Genomic DNA, 12,874 nt, shown 5'->3' on the forward strand with positions numbered 1-12,874 from the left:
GGTTTCCTGAAGAGCGAGCTGCCTCCTTAGGGCTTCTCACACTGTATGAAATACGCAACACACCCATAACAGGTGACCTACTGTTTGTTCACCCTCTCCACGCGTACAAGCAGCACTTGGGGCTAGCTTGAACCAACGATAGTGAGACACTAATTTTCCATTCTCGTTTAACACTGTTGTAAGATTAGATGACTGCGGTAACCTTATGGGAAGACGGCGTTTATCAGTAAGGATAAAAATCTTTTACGATCGCCCCTTTCTTTCTGAGTGCATCTTAACTTTCTTCTGATCACAGAAGAAACGATTCTGTTGTAGTTTTCTGTTGCGTTTTCTAGAGTTGCTTGTTTGGCTAGTGCATTCCCAGGATATCCCACATGTGCTTTTGCCCATTAGAAGTTTTCTTTCCATTTCCTCTGACGCAATTCCCTCATTTTGATTCTGACCTCTATTAAATATTTATGATTCCTGGAATGTTTTTAATGAATCCAGCGTAATTCGAGTGTATGTGCATATTACAGCTGCCATTTATTTGTTGTAAGTTCTCTAGTTTATCGAAGACTCACAAGACTGCCGGTTGTTCTAGTTGGTTAATGGTGGACCCATTCTTTAGTGCAGGGCTGCCCAACCTGTGGTCCGCGGACCCCTTAGGGGTCCGCCAGCTCTTTCTAGGGGGTCCGCGGCCACCTTTCACCAAATCGTGTAAAATAATGAGTAAAATTATTGAATAAAAATGTGAAAATCAAATTCATCACTATTTTTTTTTTCGTGTGAAAAACATGTGTACTTTTACTTCAGGTCGTATCCCCGAGCAGCCTTTGCGGTTCCTAAGTGAGAACGCATACACAGTTTAGTGCCGGAGAATGCGGCTTCTCTGATCGACTGTTTCGCAACAATATGGGGGTCGTTTGTGCGCCGGCTCACGGCGCTAGATGCACTGAAACCTTTTACGCATGCGTAGAGCGAGCTATGTCAACCAGTCACAGCGCTCGCTGGCACGTATGCGGCCCCAGGCATCATTAAATGTTAAAATTCCTTTGTCAGTGCACTACCTATTTCACAAGTCGACTTTTGACCAGGTTATTACTTCTAACATGGATCGGTGGCTGAAGTCAGGATCATTGAAGAAGGGTGCAGTTTCTCCATCGCCTTCACAACAAGGGAAGTTTCCAGTTGAAATGAATGAGGAGGGAGGACGACCATTTACATACATTTGAACATTTTTCTTCGGATTTCACGAAAAACCACACACACACACACACACACACACACACACACACACACACACACACGACTGTTACGAAATATGCATGCTCCTTACGCAACAGTAGCCAAATAGTGGAAGTGAACAGACCATAAGCGACAGCTTGTCAACATCAAACAGTTTGGACGTGACGTTGATTGCTCTTGGAGGAAGAAAGCTCCATCGTGTGAAATTTCAATTACCAAGAAATTTTAATCAGGCTATACTGTGTTGAACGTAGGGAGTAAATCCACTAGTAAGTGTCTGGATACAGTGAGAATTCAAATTGGATCGTTAATTTCAAGTTATTTTCATTCATCTCTAAACCAAAGACTATTGATACTTCGAGGGGGGGGGGTCATTGGGAACATGGCACCTGCATTAAGATGCTTTCAGTTCTCATGGGTTTCGCTCTGAAATTTGAAGTTACTGTGCTGTTGACTGACTAGGGGTCCGCCATGGATTTTCGACTGAAGAAGGGGTCCGCCAGCTGAAAAGGTTGGGAAGCCCTGCTTTAGTGTGTACTTTAACTGATAGTAAGATGTGCCGTAAATGATTATTACCACTCCTGAATCTGTTCCTTTCTCTGAATAGCTAGGCAGATGTGCCGTATATGATTATTACCAGTCCTGAACCTGTTCCGTTCTTTGAATAGGTCTCATAGGTATAAACCTATTGTGAATATTCCTTGAGTTTTAAACTTTCTTCTAAAGTTATTGTACTTGCTGGGCCGGCCACTGTTTGAAATCTAAAGGAATATCTGCGTGTTCGGTTTTTATAATATTATTCAGCTCTTGCCTGGGGTTTAATAATTGATGGTCTAAGGCCTGTTAGAGTGCACACGCTTAAGTAAACAATTACTTGTGTCTCTGTTATTTTGTTGTATCCTTTTGATGACTAACGGCGTGCGACCACACCGCTGCGTAACTGCGACCGTGTCTTCCTTGCCCGCCAGCGTGGGCCGCCGTCCAGTGTTCCACGTGGCGGCGGTGTGCGTCCTGCTGGGTCGCATCGGCTGCGTCTTCTCGTCCGACATCTACTGGCTGTTCGCCGCCGCCATCTTCCTGGGCGGCAGCAGCTACGGCGCCTGCTACAGCACCACCCTCACCCTAGGTAGGTACCAATGTGTACCGGCTGAATACACATACAAATCAGTGAATCCGTCCTCACAATACTTCATCAGTGCAGTCTATTTTGTAATGTAAGACTATTCAAAAAATTTTATGAAGTACTTAATACAGGGTGGTCCATTGATAGTGACCGGACCAAATATCTCACGAAATAAGGGTCAAACGAAAAAATTACAAACAACGAAACTTGTCTAGCTTGAGGGGGGAAACCAGATGGCGCTATGGTTGGCCCGCTAGATGGCGCTGCCATAGGTCAAACGGATATCAACTGCATTTTTTAAAATAGGAACCCCCATTTTTATTACATATTCGTGTAGTACGAAAAGAAGTGTTAGTTGGACCACTTTTTCGCTTTCTGATAGATGGCGCTGTAATAGTCACAAACGTACAAGTACGTGGTATCACGTAACATTCCGCCAGTGCGGACGGTATTTACTTCGTGATACATTACCCCTGTTAAAATGGACCGTTTACCAATTGCTGAAAAGATCGATATCGTGTTGATTTATGGCTATTGTGATCAAAATGCCCAATGGGCGTGTGCTATGTATGCTGCTCGGTATCCTGGACGACATCATCCAAGTGTCCGGACCATTCGCCGGATAGTTACGTTATTTAATGAAACAGGAAGTGTTCAGCCACATGTGAAACGTCAACCACGACCTGCAACAAATTATGATGCCCAAGTAGGTGTTTTAGCTGCTGTCGCGGCTAATCCGCACATCAGTAGCAGACAAACTGCGAGAAGATCGGGAATCTCCAAAGCGTCGGTGTTGAGAATGCTACATCAACATCGATTGTACCCGTACCATATTTCTATGCACCAGGGATTGCATGGCGACGACTTTGAACGTCGTGTACAGTCCTGCCACTGGGCACAAGAGAAATTTCGGGACGATGACAAATTTTTTGAACGCGTTCATTTAGCGACGAAGCGTCATTCACCAACAGCGGTAACGTAAACCGGCATAATATTCACTATTGGGCAACGGAAATTCCACGATGGCTGTGACAAGTGGAACATCAGCGACCTTGGAGGGTTAATGTATGATCCGCCATCATGGGAGGAAGGATAATTGGCCCCCAGGTTATCGATGGAAATCTAAATGGTGCAATGTATGCTCATTTCCTACGCTATGTTCTACCGATGTTACTACAAGATGTTTCACTGCATGACAGAATGGCGATGTACTTCCAACACGAAGGATGTCCGGCACATAGCTCGCGTGCGGTTGAAGCGGTATTGAACAGCATATTTCACGACATGTGGATTCGTCGTCGAAGCACCATATTATGGCCCGCACGTTCACAGGATCTGACATCCCCGGATTTCTTTCTGTGGGGAAAGTTGAAGGATATTTGCTATCGTGATCCACCGACAACGCCTGACAACATGCGTCAGCGCATTGTCAATGGATGAGCGAACATTACGGAAGCGAACTACTCGCTGTTGAGAGGAGTGTCGTTACACGTATTGGCAAATGCATTGAGGTTCACGGACATCATTTTGAACATTTGTTGCATTAACATGGTATTTACAGGTAAGCACGCTGTAACAGCATGCGTTTTCAGAAATGGTAAGTTCATAAAGGTACATGTATCACATTGGAGCAACCGAAATAAAATGTTCAAACGTACCTACGTTCTGTATTTTAATTTAAAAAACCTACCTGTTACTAACTGTTCGTCTAAAATTGTGACTATTACAGCGCCATCTATCACAAAGCGAAAAAAGTTGTCCAACTAAAACATTCATATTTCTTTACGTACCACACGAATATGTAATAAAAAATGGGGGTCCCTATTTTAAAAAAACGCAGCTGATATCCATTTGACCTATGGCAGCGACATCTAGCGGGCCACCCATAGCGCCGTCTGATTTCCCCCTTCAAGCTAGACAAGTCTCGTTCTTTGTAGTTTTTTCGTCTGACGCTTATTTCGTGAGATATTAGGTCCGGTCACGATCAATGGACCACCCTGTATAATGAATTTATGTAATGGCAACTTGAGTCAGAAGGCTGTGGGTCAAAGACTAATGATGAACTGATCAACGAAAATATCTCCGTTAATAATCGTTGGGGTTGCAGCTACTTTACTCGTGAGCCAGCATAGTGTGGCGAAGTTATTTGAAATATCTCCGAACAACCAAAGAGCCATCCGTCGTAAACAAAAAACACTCTAAGGAAAAAGTGCAGTGCGCTGACCACACGCCACTCCTATCCGTATCCTCAACTGAGGATGACACGGTGGTCGGATGGTCCCGATGGGCCACTTGTGGCCTGAAGACGGAGTGCTAAACAGGTATTACACATAAAAAGGACCTGATTCATTTACATCAATTGCGATGCTATTTTTATATACCATACGATATTAATTTGTGAACGTTTGGTCTAGGGTGCTAATATCAGTCAACTTATGATCGAAATCTCTACGAATGCGGAACAAAGATGGATTTTGTGCATAGAAACATGCAAAAGGTGACACATTCGTATACTACACAATATGATGTTACTTTATCTGGAAAATTACTGACAACGGTCTTCTTTTGCTTGCTAAAGAGCACTGGCTCATTTGGACCAATGGTGCAAAAAGCAGCTGATGAATACGCGCACAAATACAAAAACGTTATGATGAGATCTTCTAAATCTATCAAACTCACAACAGTACTGTACAGGAAATTTCTAATTGACATCTTGAGGCCGTGCGGTTCTAGAAGCTACAGTCCGGAGCCGAGCGACCGCTACTGTCGCAGGTTCGAATCCTGCTTCGGGCATGGATGTGTGTGATGTCCTTAGGTTAGTTTGGTTTAATTACTTCTAAGTTCTAGACGACTGATGACCTCAGAAGTTAAGTCGCATAGTGCTCAGAGGCAATTGAACCATTGACATCTTGAAGCCATTCGTGAGAGACGAAGAATTTCTTTTGCTCCTCATGGGGAGGACAAACGAACTCAGTTTTGTACAACGGAGTTTTTCAAGATAGAGGGCGTCTGCCAACGTGCAGTATTTAGGCCATTCCTCCAAAACGTACTCCGCTGGTGCAGTCCTGCAACGTTTATTTTTACAGATAGGTGAAAAACCTTATATAAAATTGGTCGTACATCACCGAACACTATAGAGATAGCGACAAGAGAAGATGCATAAAAATTCAGTCAATCGGTGCCATCAGTTTGCTGCATCACTGTTCGACGATATGATCAGATACGGGTGGAACGCCACGAAACTATGTGGTGGGTGTAAATCAAGTTTGTTTTGCAGTAGGAACATTGAAAAAACAATGGTCATGAAAAAGTCTCCGTTCTTTACGTGTGCTGTGTGTCGCAATAATTATCATCCTTATTCGCGCAGTTCCCCCACACGTGTAAGAAATGTAAGTACAACAACAATGTCAGATTACTCTTATTTGGTTCAAAATGGTCGTGTATCCTATTTTGTTTCCAGCGTCCTTTTACAAATATTTTGTTTTCCTATTTTTGAGGACAAATATTACACAAATAATATGTGAATCATTTAATACTGACAGTTTTGAGATTCATAATAAGTCTGTTGTTAGAGTTACAAGGGAATGAAAAGAAACACCAGCAGCCAGGTTCGATCCAGAGACCTTACTCCTATGACACTAAGCACTTAATCACTTGGCTATGGTCTCTCTGCCTAAATCTTTGAAACATTGTCTCGGAATCGGGAGAGAATTGCGCTTTCCTCTTTACATAAGTTGAAGTTCCAGCTATGTTCTAAACCCACTGTCAACGTGAATCAAATCCGTGAGCGCAAGTACGTACGGTTCCCTTGTGAACGTTAATGTACTTCCTTCTTTCGTTGAGCAGTTGAATTATTTCTTCCGTTAACAAAATTTTCTTCGACATTACCTTCCTTGTACCTACTAAGCAAACCTGCGCCTTTTTTGGAGGTTGATAGGTGGTATATAGGGATCCTGGTGCGTTAAGCGGTCGGGCGATGAACTAATTTTTAATATTTAAACACATTTATTAAACAGCAACAGTGTACATTGGTACCTGAGCAATATACAACTTAAACTGATATGTTGATAGCAGGTCTCAATGCTGCGGGGAATGAAAGGGCCAAGTCGATAGAGGATTCTCAACAACAAACTTTATTTACCAGGCATCGAAACAACCACCAATGGTAATAACACATAGACACAATTTTATTACAACTTACTAATTGTTCAAATAATAAATAAAGACAAAAATTCAGAAAAATCTTACAAAGCAATAAGCGTAACGTTTAAGAACACATACTTTAATTTAAGACTACAGCCGGTGATTTCCTTCAATAAAAGAATTTCTTTTTAACTTGGAACTTATGTTTTAGCTTGTGACAAAACTTAATTGCACAATACAATTTTCTTTTTTTAAAAAAAGAAGAAATAAGTTTTAAGGAAAGACTTTAGACATATTCTACTTGTTCGGTGCAAATATTTTAGACGAAATTATCTGACAGAGGACTAACAAGCCTGGCGGCTCCGAAACGGGTTAAATTCTTTGAATAGTTTAAAACAGCAAAAACCTGATTTACAAAATTTCGTAGATTTAGAATACATGCATCACTTACAGTAGTGCCCAAACTCAGCAGCCTTCCGCGGTCGTAGTGCCAAGACCGAAGTTCTTAAAGTATATTGCAATACTAAAGCACGTAAGACATTATTATTGCAACTTTAACCATCAAATGACTTAAGTAGGAGGCTTGCTTAAATACTCTAGCAGTGCGCAAAGCAGTAAAAGCGTAATTCATTACAGGGTTAAGATGAAATTACATCTTTGGAATGACAACTAAAATGGCATTGTATAATTTGAGTTGCTTGGGCACAAAGATGAGCAGAGGTAAGAAGTACGTAATCAAGTTCTGCAAGAGAAGCCTTTACCAGTAATTTGGTTGACTTACAATTAAGATTACACATGCTGCTGTTCAGCACAACAGACTTCAAAAAACATGACAGAATTTGCCACAGTCGCGCTTATAGAACTTGCCAGGCATTGGGCTTTAAATAAAGAAATAATACTGCAGCAAATTTTCCCGGACGTACGCTCTACACAGTTTGAACAATTTGCACAGCTTTCGTAAGTTAGACAAAGTAAATTACGCAATAGGCACAGGTAGTACTTGTAAGTACTGTAACGTTCCCTTTGGATGTAAAGAATCACAGTGCTGGAAAAACTCTTACGTTATTAGATTTTCAATCAGCTGAGCAAAACTGAACGTACTCAGACATTTCTCTCTTTACTTATTCTGATCATCACTAAACTGACACACAATATTTTTAGCACAACGCAATCTGACTTTCAATAATCCCTACAAAAGAATTAATCTGGCCAACAATAACCTATACCTTTCATGAATCACTTACCTCACAAAAATTTTCGTTACTCGAACTACTGCAATACAGCGAGCGCCAATACTGCCAGGTGAATAAGAGATTCCAACTGCTGAAGGCACTAACTGCTGATAGGCATAGTTAGCAAATGAAAGATTTTGATACAGAATAAACAATGTATTTATCTTAATAATGTTCAAAAGTCATCAGATATATATGAATTCAAGACATCCATCTTTACAAATTTCCTTTTTCTGGCGAACACACGTCCAGATCGTCCGTTCTCAAAACTGGCACCTCTCTCTCCACATCCACCATTGCTGGCGGCTCGCCTTCAACTACACAACGCTACACGCTGTTCATATCGAAATGCCCAAAACTACAATAGCAAATATTCCAACAATGCCAACCAGCCACAGATTGCACGCAGCACAGTCAGTGATTTTCATACAGAGTACTACGTGGCGTTACCAACATAAAAACCTAAACAGCCTATTTACAGTACAACGGCACCTACAGGGCAAGGAACTCCCATACACAAACGCAGCAGCACATTTGAGGTAGCGCAGCTCAACGCGAAAGTCGTAAAGGGACACCCAACAGTTAATCGTACAAGAACGATCTTGGATGGGGAAACAGCTTACCCACCACAATATACACAGCTACAGGTGGCAGCGGCAGACAGAAGTGTTGGCACGGTGATAGCATGCAGACGGTTGTATTCGTCTACTCACGGGCGCTGCTTCCGTACTCGGCCAAAACAAACTACGGGCTCGCACGGCCCACCACCGACCACGGCACGACCAGTACTGCAACGATGACGACTGACAGGGCCTCTGCCCCTTCTCCGTAACCAGCGTGACATCCTCCGCGTCTCGCTGTTGCGCCGACCCCCGCTGAATTGTTTCGCGCGTGCATAAATAAACGATTGCGACCAATCGCACCGCGGCAAAGCGCGGGTGCGAGAAAGAGCTGACACACTAATCAATCCAGACATAAGTTACGGTTCGTAAACAATTAGTAAACAACTCTTGCCACTTAAGCTGTTCAGAAAACTGATAGTTAATGCCCCAACGCTCTTCCAGTTCGTTCACTTAATTGACACAGGGTAAGATTACCTGGGACAAGTTCCAAAAACATGGTTCAAATGGCTCTGAGCACTATGGGACTTAACATCTGACGTCATCAGTCCCCTAGAACTTAGAACTACTTAAACGTAACTAACCTAAGGACATCACACACATTCATGCTTGAGGCAGGATTCGAATCTGCGACCGTAGCGGTCGCACGGTTCCAAACTGAAGCGCCTATAACCGCTCGGCCACACCGGCCGGCACAAGTTCCGACCATTAGCCTTTCCTCAAGTTGAAATCCACGACAGTAAATGTAATACTGGTCGGAAACTAGACTCTCAAAACGTCAAAATGGTTATGATATAGCAAGGTAAACGGACAATAGTCCCTGCAAGATGTTACGCCAATTTAAATACAGAAGTCGAGCACTGAACAATTTTCACTACTACATAAAGCGACGCTGGCCCCTTTCAACGATTAGTGACTTAAGGCAAGCAATACGAAATCAGCAAGTAAATGTTGCGCACTAGCCCCTTCAAATGTTAACCAAATTCGAATATAGAAAGGTTGAGCGGGCACTACCCCCTTCGAATGATAACTGATTAACAACAATTAATGCAAAAAAAACAGCAAATAAATGCCGGGCACTAGCCCCTTCAAATGTCAATATAATTTCGATACGGAAAGTGTAAGTAGGCTGTTTAGGTTTTTATGCTGGTAACGCCACGTAGCGCTCTGTATGAAAATCACTGACTGTGCTGTTTGCAATCTGTGGCTAGTTGGCGTTGTTGGAATATTCGCTATTGTAGTGTTGGGCAGTGGGGGTGAACAGGGCGTAGCGTTGTGCAGTTGGAGGTGAGCCGCCAGCAGTGGTGGATGTGGGGAGAGAGATGGCAGAGTTTTGAGAGCGGACGATCTGGACGTGTGTCCGTCAGAAAAAGGAAATTTGTAAGACTGGATGTCATGAACTAATGACTTTTCAACACTATTAAGGTAAATACGTTGTTGTTCTCCATCAAAATCTTTCATTTGCTAACTATGCCTATCAGTAGTTAGTGCCTTCAATAGTTAGAATCATTTATTTAGCTGCCAGTATTGGCGCTCGCTGTATTGCAGTAGTTCGAGTAACGAAGATTTTTGTGAGGTAAGTGATTCATGAAAAGTATAGTTTATTGTTAGTCAGGGCCATTCTTTTGTAGGGATTATTGAAAGTCAGATTGCGTTGCGCTAAAAATATTGTGTGTCACTTCAGTGTTGATCAGAATACGTAAATGTCTGAGTACGTTGAGTTTTGCTCTCCTGTTTGAAAATCAAATAACGTAGAGGTTCTCCAGCACTGTCATTTATAAATTTTTTCAAAGGGGATGTTTCAAAAGAAAAGCGGGCGCTACCCCCTTTAATGAGTAGTGATTAAAAACCATTTAATGCGGGAAATTCAGCAGTAGATGCCGGGCACTAGCCCTTCAGACGGTAAACAAATTTCAGTATGGCATGAATAAGGAGGCACTAACCGTTTTAAATGATTGGTGATTAAAAACAATTAATACAAAAAAATCAGCAAATCGATGCCCCGAACTAGCCCGTTCAAACATTAAACGAATTTCAGTACAGAAAACATAAGGCGGGTGCTAGAGCTATTTGACCTTATCTGACACACTATTAAATGGGCAATTGACTATTACTCGCAATAAAATAGCTACGAGTCAACAGAAATTTGCATCAATTTCACGTCACTAAGGGAGTGCTTGGAGGATTTTACGAACCAAACCTTCAAGCAATTTGTAACTACCACAAGTGCAGTGTCGAAAGTGTGGAGCCAGTTAGCAGTCGTCAAAAACACTTCAGAGTGGTGGGGTGGGGGGTGGGGGGGGTGGGGGGGGGAGGGAGGGTACATGGCGTTGGAACTGACGCTACTGCCCACAGCAAAGTACCACAGCTGTTGTGTCTAGACAAGACAGCCTAGACACAATGAGAGGAAGCCGAAAGGCACGCGCTTAAACTCACGCAGGCTGGCGTGGTAATGGCGCCTTGCTAGGTCGTAGCAAATGTAGCTGAAGGCTATGCTAACTATCGACTCGGCAAATGAGAGCGTAGTTGTCAGTGAACCGTTCCTTGCAAAGTCGGCTGTACAACTGGGCGAGTGCTAGTACGTCTCTCTAGACCTGCCGTGTGGCGGCGCTCGGTCTGCAATTACTGACAGTGGCGACATGCGGGTCCGTCATATACTAGCGGACCGCGGCCGATTTAAAAGCTACCACCTAGCAAGTGTGGTGTCTGGCGGTGACACCACAACAGCAATACAACTTGCCGCGTAGTTAACAGCCAACACATTACATAAACAACCAGTTTGAGTTCTAAGAAAAAAAAACTATATGAGATAACGCATTTCAAAGAGAAGAGGAAATGCGAAACCTGCATAATGAACAATGATCTAAAAAAAAAAAGGAAAACCGGTTTGTGACTTGGTACTGCTCGGCGCAGGGGAAGTGCTAAACAAGAACAGTGCCTGGCTCAACCAGAATGGGGCGTGGTCGGACACCTCGAAGTCCAAGAATAATAACACCTGTCAAAGAGCCTTTGCTCTTCCGGACATGGCTACAACAAGCGGACTGTCACTTATTGTGCACTCTCATTTAATAATGACAGACCACAGGACTTCGTCACGAGGAATATAACGGTTCTCACCACAATTCCTTCCAGTGCTGCCGCTGACAAGTTCCGTGAGCCACAATTAACTGCTGTCAGCGATATCGTACATCGTGCTCTTGCGAGCGAGCAGACACTTGCGCTCCCTTCTCGTCCCCTCGGCATGAACCCTCTCCCGGATCCACCTCGCTTCACCCGTGGCTCGCTCTAGCGACTGCCATCGGCACACGCAGGCGACTGGACACGGTTCTAACTCACACAAAATTTTGTACATGGCTGCACGTTCAGAGACCGTAAATAGTTATAACTGAAAGAAAACAGCCCTTGGTCACTATTTTTAACGAATTAACCGGGTCTCGACACTGCTAGGAGTGTCTTCCTCAGAATTTAAATGAAAGAATGGTCTATAACATGGTCACAGAATTATGACTAAAAACGTATGATACAGATTATAAGTACAGAATCACCGTGCAAGAATGGCAGTACTTATATGTCATTTATAAAATAATAAATATGCCAAAAGGGCATCAGTCACAAAGAAATTTAAGATAAAAAATTGCTCGCCATCACAATTTTTATCTTAAATTTCTGTTTTCCACACTGATTTTTCTGGACGATTCTCTTAAATTTGGTGTTTATTCTTCGTCATTAATAGATTGCGATTTTTCGAAATCTATATCTCACCATAATGGAATCCAGCTGGTGTGTTCTCATGTGTACGGGTCTTTTTTAAGTATGCCTACGCGTCCTGTGATTTTTGAACAGTGGGTTTTGTGGTGTCACCGCCAGACACCACACTTGCTAGGTGGTAGCCTTTAAATCGGCCGCGGTCCGCTAGTATACGACGGACCCGCGTGTCGCCACTGTCAGTGATTGCAGACCAAGCGCCGCCACACGGCAGGTCTAGAGACACGTCCTAGCACTCGCCCCAGTTGTACAGCCGACTTTGCTAGCGAAGCTACACTGACCAATACGCTCTCATTTGCCGAGACGATAGTTAGCATAGCCTTCAGCTACTTCATTTGCTACGACCTAGCAAGGCGCCATGACCAGTTTATATTGAGATTATATAATGTATCAACAAGAGCGATGTTCACCAATTGTGGATTAAAGTTAAGTATTCTACCAGTTACTCTTGTTTGGCTAGTCTTATTTCTCTGACCTGTTCCAGACCTCACGCCAACCTGCGTGAGATTAAACGCGTGCTATTCGGCTACAAGTCCTAGTGGATTGGCTATCGGGTCAGTCCACTACAGGTTTGTTGTTAATAGCTGAAATTTATTGCAGAACTTAGCCGTTCTCCTCTCTCATTCGGACCACCAAGCTCATTCTCTCGTAACTGTGTCACCCATTCCTTTCCTTTCTACCGCGTTCCAATCCCTCATGATTAGGCTATCATCACTCATGGACATGGACATCATAGTATCACATACGAACACTTCAAATTTTGC

At 43.1% G+C, this 12,874-nt stretch overlaps 1 protein-coding gene across 1 annotated transcript in view; it reads left to right on the top strand.

The window, feature by feature from the left end:
* LOC126144848 (solute carrier family 22 member 7-like) overlaps positions 1–12,874 on the top strand; it is a 213,456-nt gene that overhangs the window by 153,373 nt on the left and 47,209 nt on the right. Inside the window, exon 6 of the mRNA XM_049915516.1 lies at positions 2,196–2,353. Coding sequence (XP_049771473.1) covers positions 2,196–2,353 — 158 coding nt within the window. The remainder of the gene's footprint in view (positions 1–2,195; positions 2,354–12,874) is intronic.

Source organism: Schistocerca cancellata, chromosome 2, assembly GCF_023864275.1.
Source record: "Schistocerca cancellata isolate TAMUIC-IGC-003103 chromosome 2, iqSchCanc2.1, whole genome shotgun sequence".
NCBI lineage: Eukaryota > Metazoa > Arthropoda > Insecta > Orthoptera > Acrididae > Schistocerca > Schistocerca cancellata.